General features: G+C 34.6%; 6 protein-coding genes across 6 annotated transcripts; 1 reads left to right on the top strand and 5 right to left on the bottom strand.

Annotated features, from left to right (window-relative positions):
* Window positions 1–959: 959 nt before the first annotated feature.
* On the bottom strand, window positions 960–2,204 carry AK88_02076 (uncharacterized protein; the record flags this gene model as incomplete). The annotated part of the gene is made up of 1 exon (XM_012479710.1): window positions 960–2,204. The coding sequence occupies one exon, from the start codon at window positions 2,202–2,204 to the stop codon at window positions 960–962; it is 1,245 nt and encodes a 414-aa protein (XP_012335133.1).
* Window positions 2,205–3,976: 1,772 nt separating this feature from the next.
* AK88_02075 (uncharacterized protein) lies at window positions 3,977–4,612 on the bottom strand (the record flags this gene model as incomplete). Its single annotated transcript, XM_012479709.1, has 1 exon — window positions 3,977–4,612. One exon carries the CDS (start codon window positions 4,610–4,612, stop codon window positions 3,977–3,979), a length of 636 nt encoding a protein of 211 aa, XP_012335132.1.
* Window positions 4,613–5,930: 1,318 nt separating this feature from the next.
* AK88_02074 (uncharacterized protein) lies at window positions 5,931–6,811 on the bottom strand (the record flags this gene model as incomplete). The annotated part of the gene is made up of 2 exons (XM_012479708.1): window positions 5,931–6,629; window positions 6,743–6,811. The coding sequence occupies 2 exons, from the start codon at window positions 6,809–6,811 to the stop codon at window positions 5,931–5,933; spliced, it is 768 nt and encodes a 255-aa protein (XP_012335131.1).
* Window positions 6,812–8,028: 1,217 nt separating this feature from the next.
* Window positions 8,029–11,836, bottom strand: AK88_02073 (uncharacterized protein; the record flags this gene model as incomplete). The annotated part of the gene is made up of 7 exons (XM_012479707.1): window positions 8,029–8,131; window positions 8,649–8,857; window positions 8,943–9,011; window positions 9,180–9,379; window positions 9,559–9,728; window positions 9,831–10,051; window positions 10,190–11,836. 7 exons carry the CDS (start codon window positions 11,834–11,836, stop codon window positions 8,029–8,031), a joined length of 2,619 nt encoding a protein of 872 aa, XP_012335130.1.
* Window positions 11,837–13,242: 1,406 nt separating this feature from the next.
* On the top strand, window positions 13,243–15,413 carry AK88_02072 (uncharacterized protein; the record flags this gene model as incomplete). The annotated part of the gene is made up of 7 exons (XM_012479706.1): window positions 13,243–13,349; window positions 13,566–13,751; window positions 13,899–14,392; window positions 14,744–14,791; window positions 14,892–14,988; window positions 15,148–15,251; window positions 15,358–15,413. The coding sequence occupies 7 exons, from the start codon at window positions 13,243–13,245 to the stop codon at window positions 15,411–15,413; spliced, it is 1,092 nt and encodes a 363-aa protein (XP_012335129.1).
* Window positions 15,414–16,236: 823 nt separating this feature from the next.
* On the bottom strand, window positions 16,237–17,208 carry AK88_02071 (uncharacterized protein; the record flags this gene model as incomplete). Its single annotated transcript, XM_012479705.1, has 1 exon — window positions 16,237–17,208. One exon carries the CDS (start codon window positions 17,206–17,208, stop codon window positions 16,237–16,239), a length of 972 nt encoding a protein of 323 aa, XP_012335128.1.
* Between the last annotated feature and the right edge of the window lie 1,344 nt (window positions 17,209–18,552).

The following is an 18,552-nucleotide window of genomic DNA, read 5'->3' as shown; positions in this document are numbered from 1 at the left end:
TTTTTTTTTTTTCATTTTTACATTTGTACGTGGTTTTCTTCATATATTGAAAGTTTGGCCCCGCTCAAGACATGGGAGACAACATTTCGGATTTACACTATACAATCGTACCTTTTAATAGCACTTATATAGGTGCACCTTACGTTCCAGTTTAGTCATAGTTAACGCTTATTATACACATTACATATAAAATAAAACAAGCTGCAGGGAAAAAATGCATTATTACACGGAATGTTTTTTTTTTACTTTATATATATATATATATATATATATATAATGTGCATAATTTCACTCAATTGTTTTATTATACATAACAAATAATTGTATGACACATTTAAGAATACAAATATTCATGTGAAGCTATTGGCGTGTAATTTGAAGGGGCATCATTTCCCTCTTCCCCTAACATTACACGCGGACGGGGCGGATATTTATACGTACACGCGCAAGCCACATTTTTTAAAAAACGTGACATTCAAATAAGTACTACATAATAATATCACAAACACTTACACATTGCAAACTCTATAATAATAAAAAAAAAATTAAATAAAATTAATTCCTACGAATTGTCGTATTATAATATAAACGGGTAGTATGCTAATAGCAAGCAACATATATAAGGATCGCTTCACATGAAGCCATGTATACTTAGGTATCCCTCAAAATAATAAAACATAAAAAAAGCATAAAAGAAATGCTTGCATTAGGTTCAAAAATTTATGCAACAAACGCTACTGTATCAAGGTGTTGGTAAATATGTGTTCACAAAATTTTATGAATATTCTCACGGTTGGCAATTAATCTGGGGAATCATTAAGGATTTATTAAAACGTAAAGCTAAACCTGTGCAAATTCATCCCTCATGAAACACTCCAGCTTATATTTGTGTTAAGCTCTTCATCCATTTCCATAATATACAGTAATTTATTATACAGGTACATTTTTTCCCCCTGTTTTTATAAGATGTTTTTCTCAACATTACTCATTTGGGGTAATTTTTTCTCAGCATTTTTCCCTGGGTGCACTTCCTTTTCGGAAGGGTGAACTTGGGGCAATTCGTTTTCCTCCTTACGCACAGATGGCATCTCCTGTTTTACACCTTCTTTGATAATTTCTACGTTCTTTGGGCCAATATCATCATTCACAAATTTATTCCTCCTCGACTCAACGTTTTGCTGCTCCTTGTCTAATCCTGGTGTAATTTTTTTTTTCATGCTCATTTTTGTCTTTGCATTGTCCTCTAGCATGTCGTTTATTTTGTTGCCTGCATCCAGGGGGAATACCGTCTTGGCAACCTTAAAGGACGGTTTTTCCAATTTGAATGAGTCCTCCAAGGGTTTGCCATCTGGTCCAGTGTTCTCATCAATGGTGATGCTTATTTTTTCCCCGCTTATTGCTGAATTTTCCTTTCCGTTTCTGCGTGTGCTCGCAAGTGCTTGTGCCTTTCCGCTTTTGTTACCATTTGCGTTGGACTGCACGTTCCCTGGTGCTAACGTGTTTCCTTCTGTGGAGCAAATTCCTACTGTGGGTAGGTTCGTTGCTGTGGATACTATTCCTGGAGGGAACACATTCCCGTGCATATAGACATTGCCTCTTGTGTGCGCTCTCTCCTGTGCACCTCTATTTCCTGGCACATTTTCCCTTACGTTGGCATTTACTCGTGCACTTTTGCTCCCTTTGGTACATGATCTTAAATTGAACCTTACATGTGTCCTAGCATTTGCTTTTGCATTTTTTGTGTCGTTTTCTATGGCCATTACAAAGGTTTTAAATCTTCGCGCGTAATATAAGGCATATATATTAAACACAATGGAAAGGAGACAAAGGACAATAATCATGGTCATTATGGAATAAAAAAAATTACGGTTTACAATAAATTTAGCCATGTACGACAGGTTACACGTGGACATTATAAATATATTGTACATAAAAACTAACGCAATTAAAAAATTCAGCAAAATGTCCAAATAAACGGTCCCTATGTACAACTTTCCATGTAGAGTTATGGGCTTTTCTGATATGACACCCAGATAGCCAAAAAGCATCATGAGCAACGAAATGGAGATTGTAAAACAAAAGATCAACGTATCAAACAAAAGCAACACAGTTTTCATAAAATCAGAAAGCAGTGATAGCACATAATACTGGGTGAACTTCCTCCTCGACTGTAAATACATAATGTCTGTGTGCATCGAGTACATCCTGTTGATATCCGTTGGGGGAAAAATATAACAAAAACAAAAAAAAAAAAACTTCCAAATTACAATAATTCAAAGAATAGCAATTTTGATTTGTTCAGTTTAAGGTGTTGACAGCTTCAGAGGAAAAGATAAAGCGATGGTGTAACTGGTGGTATAGTTGATAAACGGTTTAAATATTTTAAGCTTTACAAAATTTTATGAATATAAAATGGAGATAAAAAAAAAAAAATAAAATAATAACAATTTTGTTAAGAAGAAAAAATAAAATATACACAAATTTTTAAAAAATTAAAATTTCAAAATTTTTATATCGATTTTTTTTTTTTTTTTTTCAATACAGGTTTTTTCTGCGTCCTGTGCAAAACACAACAGCATGAGACCACAAAGATATGAACATTACATTACGCATATGTATAATTATGTTCATTACAATTTAATTTTATATATATTTTTCGTTTGATCTATGGCATTTAACGACAAGGTGGTGTAAAAATTTTTCATGATCTTAGAGCAATTTGGGAAAAAGTCCACTAGTTCTTATATCCACGATTTGGAAGTTGTTTTTCTTTTTTTTTTAAATCAGTACCAAAACTTTCATTTTTTTGCTTAATTCCTTTTCCTTCGAATTTTTTAGAAGGAATTCCCAAATAACAGATTTTTCTGTGCTTGGAAATGTCGATATATGCTGATGAAGGTAGCAACAAAATGACTGAAAGAAAGCCTTTATATTACGCAGTAATGGTGGTTATTAAAAATTTCCCTTAAATTGTGGTAGCTTCGTAAAGACGACATGTCCATTTGGGAGAAACCATTTGTAGAGTAATTCACATTTGACAATTTTTTTTTTTTTTTTTTTTTTTTTTTTTGAACTAGCCATTTTTTTATTTAATCCTGTCTGCACAAATGTTAACCTTAAAGCAAAAAAGCTGTTTCTCCAACTTTTTTGCATTTACACATATATAACATACCAATTAACAATCCTTAAAAGGCGGAAAAATTAAAATACTGAAGGTGATACAATATTTTGTACATTTTAGAAAATACAAAAGTCTTATTCATTATTTTTTACTCAATAATTGTTACGTGTGAGAGCGAAATAAAGTTTTTTTTTTCTTTTTTTTTTTTTTTTCATACTGGACAAACTCAAGTATGCCAAGGCATACATAACAATTTTTACCCTTTATTCGTAGAGGGGATGCGTATGACATAAACCTCAACACTTTTTAAGTGCCAAATATACGTAATGGTTCCGATTTATGAAGCCATACGGAATGATACGATGTAGAAAAGAAAAATGACAAAAAAAAATATATCCTCAACGAAACACCAAAACGCTAAAACGACGCGTGTTTATATGTGAACATTTTTAAGCAGGCAGGGAATAAACAACATTATACGAATGCACTTACATGGGCAAATTTAAACGAATGTGTTGTATACATATGGACACGCTTGTGGGAAGAAGCATATTGCTCTGTTGTTCACCCTTCCTTTGGCATGTTTCCCTATGGAAAGTACATTTTTTTTTTTTTACTTTCGCAACAACAAATGGCGTCAGTTTCATGCACAACATTAATGTCACATCCATGTTGTCTTCATTTAACACTCCACTGCTTAATTGTGCTCCAGTAAACGTTACCTATTCTTCCACATTGCACACATGGAGAACACCACAAAACAATATAAACTAATACCAAATTTGCTACATAAATTTTTATTTTGCTAACTATAGAGTCTTCCTACTTTCATAAGTTCGCGGCAAGTGACACATTTTATGTGTTACTATTCTTAAATATATTATACGAAAAAAGGGGGTGCTTTTTTTTTTTTTCCACCAAAGTTTTTATGTACTCCTTTCCAGCCAAATAACCTTCTTCCTCCTTCCGCTTTACTGCAATTTTTTTTTCTTGCGTAATTTCGAACAGTTTTCCATTTACGTTTTGTTCACCTTCTTTATCGTTACAAAGATTTAAAAGCAAGGAATCGTCTCCTACGGCTAGTTTCATGTCCGCTTCATTGTCCTGCTTCCCTTGTGTAAATTTGTCCTCTTTGGGAATTGAACCACTTGCTGTGTCAGCCCTTTTACGCGCCCACCCCTTTGGAAAATTCTCCATTGTTTCATTATACATGTTGTAACTGTACACATCCTTGAAGTGTTTTATGCGGCTCTCATGATTTATTTCATTTTCAGAAAAACCCAAATCGTTTAAACTTTGCCTTTCGAGTAGATTTTTGTCCATTCGGCAAATAAAATATTCTTTCGAATATTCTCTGCAACTAACATGATCATTACTGTGTTCCTTTAAGCATTTTAAATAATCATTTTTTATTGATGTGCATTCACTGTTGTGATCCAGCAGGAAGCTCCCCCTCTCTGGCTTCTTAACTATACTCCTTTTTTTGTCCATTCTGTGGCAGTTTTTCTGATGATATTCAATTTTCTTAGTTTTACACTACATAATTTGAACAGTTTCCATTTTTGCTGAAAATTCCATTTTCTGTATTTTCTTTCGCCCTTCTCGATTTGAACAATAATTCATACGCAAATGCTAAAGCTTTAATACATGTAGAAATGTGCGCATATAAGTACATATAAGCGAATACACAACTCAAAGATCGAACCCTGTTGCGTTGCGTGCAGCGGCCAATGAAACAATTTCCTGAAATGAAGACCTTCCGCTATGGTTATTTTGTATTACCCCTAAAACTAATCTAACATCTATACAAAAAAAAAAACGCACATAAATCATAACATGAAAAAAAAATTGAAAATCATTTTGTACTATATCTGTCCCTTGCGCAAATTGGCAACATGAAAAATATGCCCTTCATGCCGCATAACTGTTGGAAGAGAATTGTTTCAAATTATTACATGTTCTTAAAGTAGTTATATGTAGGTAGAAAAAACGGAAAAATTAAACAAGGCAGAAAATTAGCTGTAGTGAAAATGTTTTTAAAAAAAAAAAAAAAAATGAACAAGGAAACTTTTTATTTATCAGTTTCCACATATACGTAAAATTATTCGTGTCACTTCGTAAATTTGTGAAAGATTACACGCATACATATTTTTACACGAACATGTGGCTTTTCTTAAAAGCTTTCACAAAAAATAATATTCAAAATAGGGCTGTTCTTTGTTGCATATAAGCAAAATACCATTTAAAATGCATATTTTTTTAATCATTTAAAAATGGGATAAAAAATCATTCAGAACAGGGGCTCCAAATGTAAAGGTGTAAAAAAATTGTATATATAATTGCTTATGCAATTATCATCAGAACAAAGTTAAAAAAAAAAAAAAATTGTGCATACGGTGTGGAAGATAAATATAGCTATATTTCTGTAGAAATAAACAGAATAACAAAACATCTCTCAAAGAGGTACGAAGAAAAAAAAAATGAGGCAAAACAGAGACTAAAATGTTCATTTTTTTTGTTTTTCCTGTCCCCCCTTTTAAAGTGCGGAATTACTTAAAACATGATTGTAAAAAAAGCTAAAACGGAAATAATAAATCGTATATAAAGTGATGAAACTTGAGAAATTGTAATATGTAAAAAAAGGGTATTCGCACTTTCTTTTAGAACTGCTTATAAAGTCTACAGCCACCCTCCTTGCATTGTATTTCACCAAGCAGCTGTCTATTTTGAAATGAGACCATAAACGTGTTTGCATATGCAGGCAGACAGTACCCTTTTTTTTTCCCCCCTGCCAATGATATCATTTGCTTCAAATCTCCTTTTTTATCAAATCATCATCAGAATATTTATAGGAACCTTCTTCAGATTTAGGAGGCTGTTCCAACATTTTAATAAACTCAGCTCGTATACCACCAAAGTTATTTCTAAATGCGTTATTTTTTTTAAGTATATTATATTTATATATCCCCTGGTGATGTTTCGTACCAGTTAGAACTCCATGTTCTATGCAGTACTTTAGGGCAATGAGTGAATTGGGATTTTCTTCAAGTAGACTTTCGTAGAAAGCTCTTGTGCCATCCCCGTTCGGGGGGGTAATACATTTTTGCCCTTCTTTAAAATACTTCCTGGCATCAGCAAACGCTTCGTCTTTGTCTTCATCTCCCGCATCATCATCCTCGTCATCTTCATCTAAATGGGTTTCCATATCCGAATCCAAGTCCACGTCCATGTCCACTTCATCATATACATCCTCATCTTCCCCATCGAGTTCCTCCTCTATCGATTCCCTGAATGACTCACTACTAACGCTATCACTTTTCTTGGCCTTCTTCCTCACAATGCTCTTTTCGCCATGCTTGCTCCTTTTGTTTTTTTCACCCTTGACACCACTACACTGGCTTTTTAATTTGCAAATTTTAATTTTATCATTGATCCGTTTCTTCTTTTCGCTTTTCACAGCATTATTCTTATTAATTACGCATACCTTTTTTAAGCTTTCATCTTTTTTCTGCAAAATGTGACAACAAATACATATATATATATGAACATATAATTCATTGTACACCTAAATATATGGTTTCAAAAGAAACATCCACGCAACATTTTGCAATGCCACTCAACTCTTATGTTGTCTAGGAAATTTTTCCACGTAACAGCAAAAAGGAATATGCGCAGGACAAAGTTGAGCATCATACGGATGAATTGGCCAACTCGAAAAACGACGCACCGTTACGTTTATTATTCAAGCGTGCGAATAATTACATAGTGCCATATACACACACACTCTTTTGGCTAAAGGGAGAGTTACACATAAATGTAGGTATGTCCGAATATGCATGCACATATGTAATCCTCCAAGCATACACTACACAAAAATATATATATACATTTCCTGCTGGCTCATGTAACATAACTTGAACAATTTTTGTTTTTTTATTTAATGTTCATTACCGTTGATGCGTTCGATGGTGCCCTACTTCTCATTATTACACCAGGCATATATAAACAATTGAATGCTTCTCCTTTCTCGCCCTTAAAGATTCCTTATTTTTTCAGTTTTCAGTTTTCAATTTTTTTTTATTTTGCTACTTATGTGCGTTTTTTTCTTTTTTTTTTTTTTTTGTTTCCACTTATAGAATATTACTTAAGCATTCATGGGCTCACGTGTCCATTAACTGTTTATTAATTTTTTTTTTTTATTCATGGCTAATTTTTTTTTAAACACATCACATATACATAAAATGGTTTTCCCTTTTTCACTTGAGAGGTCCACAGCGTTATCTGATATATATGTGTACTTAAACAAAATGGATGGGAAAGTGTGGAGAACTGAATCCTTAAAATTGTTGCCTCAAAAAACGGGTCATCTCAAATGTGTATGTGCACATGTGCGAACATTTATACATATATGTGTAATGCTATATAAAAATATGAAAGGGTTATTCCTCATCGAAATGCACAATGCACGTTTGCCCATCGATGTTCACTTTAAGAACATATGAAATTTTTCTTATAATGGAAGAAAAACATCTGAAGCTTGACAAAAGGGGGAAATAAAAAATCAGATCTCCACAAACTTAAAGTAATTTTACAAAATTGAGGTAACAAATAAACGTTTAATGATTGTTAAAATTTAAAATATGGAACGAACAATGTACGCCCAAGCTATATCTCCCTAGCTTTGTATACATTAAAAATCGAACACCGGCGTAACGGCGTAAATTCGTAAATGCGAAACCGCTCAATCGTATCGCATATGCAATTGAGAATTCACGCAAATGAAAGAGAAGGGTGAGGAATAATTGCTAAAAAAAATTGTGCACGTTCATGGAGAACGCAAAAACAAAAAAGAAAATTAATTTACCTCACCCCTTTTATGTAATTCCATGGACGTCCACTGAACGGGGCTAGCTTTGCCTATTAATGTCTTTTATAATTTCGGCGCTTCCTTTCCCTTTATACTCGCTCGTTTTTCTTCCTAACAATATAATTTTCTTTTTCTGTAATTTGCTGTAAAGGAAAAAATAGGCATACAGAAGTGAATTAAAACGATTTGCATTCACCTAAACGACACGTGAACTGCAATGCGCAAAATAAACGCATACGTGAAAACTCACATAAAGGAGCGCTGCACATTTGTAAAGATGTAGAGGGAGAAATTGCATGATGAACATTTGCATTGTTTTTTAAAAAAACAACAAAAAAAAAAAAAAAAAAAATTACGTACAACAAATCAGCTATACACTTAAATATAATTTAAATGTGTACAAAGAAAAAAAACACATTTTCTATTTGATCAATTTGTATAGCTACAAATGTGTGAGGGCAGTTTTTTCACACTCTTTCGGGATATCAGACCCATGTACACAAACGCTTATTCATTCATGTGCATATGCCCTCCTAAACAAGGGAAGAATGTACAAAATGTGAAGTCATGAGCATCCTCTCACAAGGTTTAGCTAATTTATACATGATATGGAATCACAATATGACTAAACATTTTTTTTATGTAATTATAAATGCATACTATTTCATCCATGGGACTTTTCTGTTTTTTCTTATGATGGTTTTTTTCTCGCGGATCAATGGAGGTAATTCTATTACAGTTTCAATTTGCACACCCTTGTTCTTATATTCTGAGTTGGAGCTATTGAACAAGCTTATAATTTTATTAACGTGCGTGCTAGAAATGTCTGCAATGTAGCCCTCATCACATTTGGCCACATCTCCAACAACCTAAAAGGGGGAATTAGGCAAAACAATGAAGTCTTCCTGATATTTATTTATTTTTATATATTTTTTCCCATTTATGCGCTCTTACATTTGACACATTTTTGTTTCCTGTAGTGACTTTCATTAAGTTAACAATATCGTCCTTATTTCTTATTGCCTGTTCAGAAGGGTAAATGAGATCGGGGTGTTTCAAACTACGTTGTCTGCTTAAGCGAGCTATAATGTGTGCTCCTATGCATATGAACATATGCATTAACCAGTCACTCCACATTTGGGACGCATAATGGGCAATTTCTGACACTCTTCCACTTGTGCAACTTTTTACCTCAAAAAATGGATCCTTAATCAAAACAGCGACGTAGTTCTTCTTTCCAGATAGCAGAGAAACAGTGTGTCCCTTTTTGTCATGTTTTAGCAAAACGGAGAGTACCTGCGCGATGATTTTTGTACCATGCGTTTTTAGTAGCTCCTGTGATCTATCATTAAGAAATTCGTATTCCTCGGGTGCGATCTTCATTATGCTTTCTAAAGGGATGGAAAAGCGCAAAAGGGAAGCCACATGTACACACTAAACCTTTTTACCATATGCATAATACAATTCGCCACATCAACATAACTGAGCATCTCCATTTAGGGCAATTTCCCCATTTGATAATTTTCCACCGATCACTCGTCCTCCCCCCCCCCCCCCCCGTGCTGCGTACCTGTCAAACTGTCCACAGAAAATTTGTAGACTTCATCTACATGGGGGCATAAAATAACTTGAAAATTATTTTTGGTATACTTCATTATCTTGTCCAGATTTTTATATTCATATTTATGGTACATCGTTAGGCAAACTCCCTTGTCGTTTGCTCTTCCTGTTCGACCCGATCTGCAAAAGTGGGGAATTAATTCCGCACGACATGTTAACAAATGAACGGTAAGCGAGATATTTTTCTTGCGCACTCTCAATGTGCAACTGTCCGCGTCTTACCTATGTATGTAATCATTTGGGGAAGTGGGGGGCGAATAATTCAGAATGAAAATAACGTTGTCTATGTCGAGCCCCCTGCTCACTATATCCGTCGTGATGAGGATAGGCTTTTTACCCAATTTAAACAAGTTTATATTTTCGTTTTTCTGCAACGTTAGCAATTCCGAGTGCATAATAACGGAGTGGGGCTTCAGAAAAGAGTTCTCGTGCAGCTTCTCAACCTTCACAGGGGGGGGTTATATGAAAATGAAGCGAATTTCGCTACTTTGTTGGAAAATTTTGGCAAGCGCGATGGTAGCAGCGATGTGTACACACGGTAAAGAAAAACGCACAACCTAGACGTCATAACGCATAGTTACCTCTTCCTTGGAGTTGGCAAAAATTATGCACTTGCTTATTTTATCCTCCTTCTCCCTCTCCTCAGGGGGATTCGTGCCCATGTAATCTCGGATCAACTTGTCACCATCGCAGTCGTCATTTTTGTCGGACAACAGGTGAGTCCCCCTTACCCCTGACACATTGTTTCTCTTTTCAAAAAAGAATTCATTTAAAAAATAGGATACATACTTATACTTCGAGGGTGTATTTATTTTGCATACAAAGTGGCCAATGTTCAAATTGCACAGGCTGGAAGTCTTATTCTCTCTGCTCAGCAACTGAACTATATGTTGCGAATTTTTTAACACACTGGCTCTTTCTTCATCCACTTTATTTTGTATAACCTCTTTAACCCCATTAATAAAATCGAAAAAAACAAAACCGCATAAATGGTCGTTAATTTTTTTCCTTATTAATTCATTCATATTTGCTGTGAACAAATATATTTGGTAATTTTCACGATTAAAATTTTCCCCATTACTATCGTTCCTTTTTGCGGTCACCTCATCATTCAACCCGTTCAGTAAGTCCCTTTTAAATAAAAAATTGAAAATCAACTTTCTACTTTCAACCACATAATCAAACTCATCTATGACGATAGTGTGTACACAATTTAAAATATTGTTCATGACGTTCTTTTCATTTTTTTTAGTATTCTTATAATTCTTTATGTAAAACTCTAATTTATTTGGCGTCGCTAGGTAAAAATGGATGCCATAGTTTTCTCTATTCAAATGATTGTTTTGTTCATTGAGTTTATGAGCAAATTCCTCCTTCCCAATTACGTCTTCTTTTATATTTTTTTTCACACGATCAGGGGGATCATGCTCATCGAACAAAATACACACATTTAAATTGGGGTAAATGGACAAAATGTAAATATATAACTGTTTGCAGAGATAAATATTTTGCGTCAAAATTAATATCTTCCTATTACAATCGAATTTTTCATTTATCAATTTTTGTATTAACGGTAACAAGTAGCTGAGTGTTTTCCCCGTTCCTGTCTTGTTGTAGACAAGTATATGCTTGCAATTGTTTGCAAAAATTTCGTTAAAAATTATGTACTGATACATGTACAGCTTATCTATTTTGAGGATCAGCTTTACGTTATTCACAATTTCTTCATCAATGTTTAGCAAATTCAGATCGATGTATTCATGTCTGTTTAAAATTTTATTCTGTCCACTCGGCTGTGTATTTCCATTTGTGAGATACTCATGTCGGATCGTTTCTTCCCATTTGCAGTTAGCAGTTTTTTTTTCTACATTTGGAAAATTTGCCTCATCCTTACAGCCCTCTGAAGAATTTTCATCATACACCTTTTGATAAATATTGCTGCTATACGAAATGCTACTTTTGCTTCTTCCAATTTCTTTTTTGCCTTCAAATAAATGGCCGTTTAAATTATTTCTACAGTGAAAAAATCTGTAGTCTCTTTTTTCATTCTTTCGCACCAAAAAATTGTAATTATAATTAACCAATTTTATTGTTGTAGAAATGGTTCTTTTGATCGAAATGTCATTAAGGGCCCGTATAGGAATATGACCCTTACACAACATTTTTTTCTTAATCGGGGTGAAAACACCACGGTGAGCTATTTCTCCTACACACAAGTACGACATCATATCTTGGTCATCTCCAATCTCTTTTGGGTGGAAAAACTCTCTACAATTAGAGCATTTTCGCCATCAAATTGTGTGGCATTATTCTCCTTCGCATGTTCAGCATACTGCTGTTCTTCTCCCCGATGTTTTCGGCCTGTACATTTTTGGATTAATGCCGCTTTGATGGGCATTTTGTCCATCTGCTTTATTCCCTCATGTGATTCCTCTAAAACAGTTAAAAATGAAAACGCTACATATATACATCTCAGCTTTTTAAAAAAAAAGAAAAAGCATAGCGACTTTTTCTCCCTATCCTATGCTCGTTCAAAATGCAACCGGAAGGAAAAACTTTTTCGCGGTTGTTTTTTTTTTTTTTTTGTTTCTGTTTTCTCATATGTTCAGTTCACAAAACGAACCAAAATTAGTGGAAAAAACGTCGTTAAAAGCAAGATGTCACGCAGCTTGTAGTCCCTCCACATGCTTTTAAGCAGTGGTACATGTAGAGATACGTGCGTGCGTGCACGCACCGACATACAGCCATTTTCCCAACGGCGCATACACGTATATTCATGTCAGAATTTATAGAAGCCTATATACCAATATTCATGTGTCGGCATTTAAATGTGCACATGTATGCATGCAATTATTCATTTGTGCTCGCATGTACATGTCGGTGTTTGCACGGGCGCTCGTGCACATATAGTTGCTTATATATTCAGCGCATTGGTACATGCGTACAGGTACATACAAATCAATGTGCGCATAATCTCATGGCTAATGTAGGGGCCCCTATATGCGTCAACGTACACAAGCTTGTTCACCCATATGGACATGTAAAGCATACCTGTATGGTGCTGACATCAACGTGTACGTATATATAGGTACACATTTATATGGGTAGATTTACTTTTTCTTCCTTCTTACGTTATATATGACAGTCCTTGTTAAGCAAAAGAGGCGTTCCCTAAATCGATATTTTCCTACATCATTGAGGTTCACCAAAAAAAATGATAACCAGAAGACTTCCCCTTTTCTTTTTTTCTTCAGTTTATTTTAGAGGCTTCAGTTATCCCAAGATTGTTTAACATTCATTGGTTTTAGTTTTATAAATGATTTTTTTTTTTTTTCATCCCTTTTATATTTTTATCAAAATGAAATTGTTTGTGTTTTAATTAAATTACATTTTTTTTTCTCTTCAGAAAGAATATACTTAAAAACAAAAAATTAAAAAAAAATATATATATTCACAAGCCCAACCTCTATAAAGCAAAACAACTGCAAGAGCAACATTCCTATTCTATTTCGTCATTTTTCCTGTTACATTTTTTCACAAAATTTCGAAAGTACAGAAAAAAAACGTTTCCGTTTAATCCCCTTTTTTGTCGAAATATTTACCACAGTTGAGGACACACATATATAAAGCGAAGATGTGTGTACGAGTATACTACAATATCGACCTAGACGTTTTGAAAAGAAAGTACAACTGCAAGCAAATTCTGAACAATGAAGGATTAAGGAGAGGAATGATAAATAAGTAAAGAAAAAAACAAAAAAAAAAAAAAAAATCGCTATCAATGTGCTGCATACATTAGCACATATAAAACGTGCATATGCGTACACCTCTATATATGTCTATGCACGGGGCATAATTAAACGTTTAACCATTTCTTGTAACTGCATCGAGTGCGCTGGACGAAATATGACATGACGTGACGTGTTCTGTTCCGCACAAACTTAAAAATATTTTTAGGAAAAATTACATGCCCATTATCTACGAGAACGCTGAAAATGGAAAGGGAAACAAAGACCTACAAAAAATTAAGGTAATTCAAGTTTGCCTGTGGGGACTAAAACCATTCAACTTCGGAAAATTCGACAAGGAAGTTCTTTTGATTAACGCCAGGGTGGAGAGCCTGCAATGGAAGAAGTCTTTCAAGTAGGTTTGCCTCCCGAGGGGCCAATCTCTACGCCTACACATGTGAACCGTGGCAAAAAGATAAACAAATATATGCACACATGTGTATATGCATATATGTGTACATGTGTGCATACCTGTCGCCGCTTTTTTTCACACACCACACAGCATGCTAATCAATAAGAATCGATGTGCCATTGTGGTTAACGGCTACTTCGAATGGATGGAGGTCAAGGGCTCTTCAAAGAAAGTACCATATTTTATATTTTCTGGAAAGGATGAAAATTCTTCTGAAGAAGTAAACGAAGGAAAACTCGAAGCGAATATTAAGGAATTACCTGTGGAAAAGACGGAAGTAAAGAGCGAAGAAAAAATTATGCCCAGTGTGAAGAAAGAGGGAGAAACCATTAGAATTAGCGTAAAGAAAGAAATAGAGTCAGACGAAGACAACAAAGGCGATATTAAGAAGGAAATGAAAGATGAAAAGGGAGTAAAGGAGGTAGAAGAAAAAGAAGAGGCCCCCATCAATGAAGGAGGAACGACGGTAACGGATAGGGGTGCTCAAAAAAGAAAAAATGAAGGAACGGAAGAGAATAAGAAAAAAAAAATTAAGACAGAGTTACCGAGCGAAGGTAATTTTAAAAGAGCAAATAATTATAATAGTATACAATAATGGCAATTGTCACTGCTATTATTATTGTGACAATTACGAATCCTTTGCTTGAACTTGTTGCACCTCTGATCATTTTTCATCACCCATAAGGGTTAAATGCTAATCAGACAAGGCCTTCCCTTTTTAATGTAAGTGTAGAAAGGAAAACACGAAAATGAGCAGATTTGAAGAGACACCACCAGATATATAGATACATATATATGTATATTTTTCCTTCCCCATATTTATACCATATATATATGTTTTTTCCTTTTTCCCCCTCTCAGAATTATGAAAAAATCCAATGTCCCATTTCTTTTTTTTTTCTTTTTTTTGGTTTTCAATTACCTCACTATAGCAGATCAAGAGGAAGATGACGAGAACGAGAAGTCCTATGTAATAATTGCAGGTTAGCAGTAATGCGTTTTTCCAAGGAATCCCTAAGACAGCGCCAGGAGCATCAAAGCGATACATATTGAGTTTACCATTCCATGTTTTGTTTTTCCCAGGCCTTTACAGCATCTCGGATAAGGACAAAAAGGATTGCAGATACACCATAATCACAACCGCTTCCGAGAATTCCGCCCTGAAAGACATCCACGACAGGTTTCACATACATGTGTGCACGTGCTACTGCTTACACTTTTTGGGATGGTAGCATTTTACATATTTGCCTTTGAACCCCTTTTTTTTTTTTATTTTACCTCCTTAAAATTGATCAATCACACATACGTTTCATCTTTTCCATTTAAATCATACAAATAGATCCCCGCTTTTGCTGAGCGAAAAAACCCTAAGCTTGTGGCTGGATGTGGAAAAAAAATACGAAGACATTATAGAAAGTGTTAAGGAGGAGCACCAAGTTGTTTGTAAGCTAGCGAATGTGAAGAGGCAATGGGAAAGTGCATCTATACACAGTTTATTCACGTGGAAAAAAAAAAAAAAAAAACTCACCTTTTTTTTGTCCTTTCTCAGCGAACAACTTGAAGTTTAGGGAAGTTAAGAGCTGGAGTGATTATGCAAGCAAATAGCAAATGGCCATGAAAGCCACTAAGGTAGCCATTGCTAAGCAGGCAAAGCAATAAAAGAATACTTTTTTTTTTTTTTCTCCTTTTTTGCATTGATTTCACGAACAATTTTGTAAATTATTCCGTATTAACCCTATCATGTCAATTAGAATCATATTTGATTTATATTTTTAACTGCATATTAATGCATACACACGTGATACCTGTGTGCATGCGAATTTGTATGTTTATATGAACCTTTCTGGCGATCAAGGAGTTACGTGGTTCGTTTATCTGTACCACTAGTTCTCCCCTTTTTTTGTTTCCTATTGTCTGGGCAAAGGAACTGTACACAATTTTCCGATTATTCTATACATGATTGTGTTTTTTTTCACTATCATAATTGTTACTACTGTTTCGAATGTTTTGAATGTTTTTAATTTTTTTTTTTTTTTTTTACACAAAAGCACGAGATAGACAAAGAACAATAAAGAAACTTCAAAAATATGTACCACACACAGGTGTACATTTTTTTGGGGAAGGCTAACAATGCGCACAGATTTTAGTTCATGTACCTCCAAATGCACTTTCAAAAATGTGTGCAAAAACAAAAATAAAACAAAGAACAAAATGGAAAGGCAATTTTATGAATTTTTTGTGGTATGTTTATATGATATTGTCTTTCTTCATAAGGAGGCCTCCTCTTTTGTTGGGGGCCTTTTATATATGCTTAAAATGTAGGCATACCTTTTTTGTCCCTTCTTATTTCCTTCCAGTTTTGTGCTGCTAATTTTTTTTTTTCTCACTGAAGGTTATAAAAATCGTGCGATTTTTCTCCCCACAGGAATTATTTCTTCCCGGATGAGCCACTGCCCGAGGTACCCAAACCCATAACGGCCTTGAAGGTGTCATAAATCCACCACTGCAAACCGGTCAAAGTTCCAATCATTAAAACTCTCGTACATATGCCCTTGGTAAATAAATTTACCATACCCATTTCTTTCGTTATGGCTGATAATTTTTTCCCCTTATTTTCTACTTTTCCTAATTGAGATATCATATTGTCTGCCGGGTGCGAAACAAGGGCGCAAATAATTCCAGACAAATAACCAGATGCGAAAGTGATGCCCAGTTGAGTAGACTTGGAATAGGAATCCTTCGGGTCGGTAAAAACTTGGTCATACATTAACTGTACAATTTTTTCAAAGAAATAAAATTTCGCCATGGTATAAGGTATCTGACGACACCACAAGGGTGTAACACTACCAAAAGGGAACTTGGTTTCTTTCCTATTTGCTAACATGAAGGACATAGATGCGGACAAGCTCGTGGGGAATGTATTTGCTTTACTCGTTTGCATTTTCACTTTAATCATTTCGAATGGGCATAGGAAAATATCCGCCACAAATTCGGCTGATGCGGATGCCATTAGCCATGTTACCCCTTTGTACTTATAGGAATATTCTTCCCCTAAATAATTTGAATAAACATCCTTAAAAATTTCGTAAAAGCCAAATTTGCATAACCCTTGAAGGGAGTAACCTATTAATGTTGGAGACCATCCTAATCCTAAGCTTCTTACCTTTTCCTCCTTGATTATTTTATGTACACTCTGGAAGAGGTTTTTATATATTTGAGGATACGACTGGATTCTACATTTTGTAACATCTAACGGTGTAATTACTGTATGTGTTAATCCACAAGACAGGACACCCCCGAACATACACTTGCTGTAGTAGGTCAAATTATGTTCATGTAAATGTTTTATTCTGGTTACTGGGCTACTGATTCGGGAGTCCCACTTATCCGTTTCTGTCATTATTTCGTAAGTGTGAAAGGGAGGAGGGGGAATTTATAAAAATGGAAGAGAAGGAACGTACTGCCCTTATAAATTAAATTATCCCTTCGGCGGCACAAAATGGGGAAGCCGGTTATACGGAGGCATATGCTCTCACGCGTGCTTCCGCACAGGTTATTTGGTCAAAAACGGAAAATGTTTATGTGTACGGACTAGCGCATTTGCTCATGTATGTATCACCGCTCTGGTGAGATATTCTCAAACGACGAATAATTTTTACGAACACGAAATGGCACATTACACGAATTTGTGTTCCTTTTCAAACTTAAAACATCTCAGTACATTTTGCTCTAATGTTTAAATTTCCTTTCTTAAAAAATGATGGCACATTTTTATAGTTTTTTTTTTTTTTTTTTTTTAGCCAAATTTGTATGTACTTTGATCTAGTTTCTTCGTTTTTTATGCATTAGTGCATTATGCGTTTATTTTTTTTTTTTTTTTTTTTTTTTACAATATATTTTGGGTGATACAGTTCATTTTTTCTGCATTTGTGTAATTTGACTTTCCTTTAATCATTCCCATAGTGCTTTCTTACTATTTCATTTTTTGGCATATATTTTTTCCCTCTCCCCATAGCTTGTGTTACTTATTTCTTGTGTGTTCCCCTCCTTTTGTTGTCCCGTTCACCACTCATGTGTTAGCATTTTCTTGTTTGAAAGTAGCCCCATTTTATCGCAAAATATATTGCCGAACGCTTAATCGGTATGTATTTATTTTTTTGCTTTTTCTTCAAAAGGGCAAGCACAAAGGGGACATTCCCAGAAGCAAAGCGTCAATGTCAGGTGTAATGATTATAAAAGCTTACTACCATTTCTGCGTCCTTTTTGAAAAGGCATACATCGGCTACAATTACATCACAGAGTTACACAAGCAATTGGCTTTTTTTCCTCATAATTCTAGTTCGTCATTATTATAGTTGACCTCTTTAAAGTTTTAATTCACAACATTAATTGGAACAATTTGTCGTCCAGTTAACCCTGCCAACTTGAACAAATCATTCCTACTGAAATATCTTTCATTTCTTTACCATTTTCGTTGTTCAACCCATTTTTACCGCGCATACCTCCCTTCATTTGTTCATATATTATATCCACATTATTTACCGAACCTTTTTTTTTTTTTTCTTTTTTTTAACAATTTATGGTTCATTTCTAACGCAGTCCCATTCTGTAGATACTTTACAAAATGTGTAAAGAATTATGCCCGTTGCTTTGCAATTGTCCAGAAAATATTTTTGTTCTTTTCTACTTAAATGAGTACATTTGTCTCATTTTTTTTTTTTTTTTTGCTTCCCCTGTTCGAACA

This window comes from Plasmodium fragile, assembly GCF_000956335.1.
Source record: "Plasmodium fragile strain nilgiri unplaced genomic scaffold supercont1.19, whole genome shotgun sequence".
NCBI classification, from domain to species: domain Eukaryota; phylum Apicomplexa; class Aconoidasida; order Haemosporida; family Plasmodiidae; genus Plasmodium; species Plasmodium fragile.
Note: the sequence above shows the minus strand (reverse complement) of the source record. Positions and strands in the feature narration are given on the sequence as shown.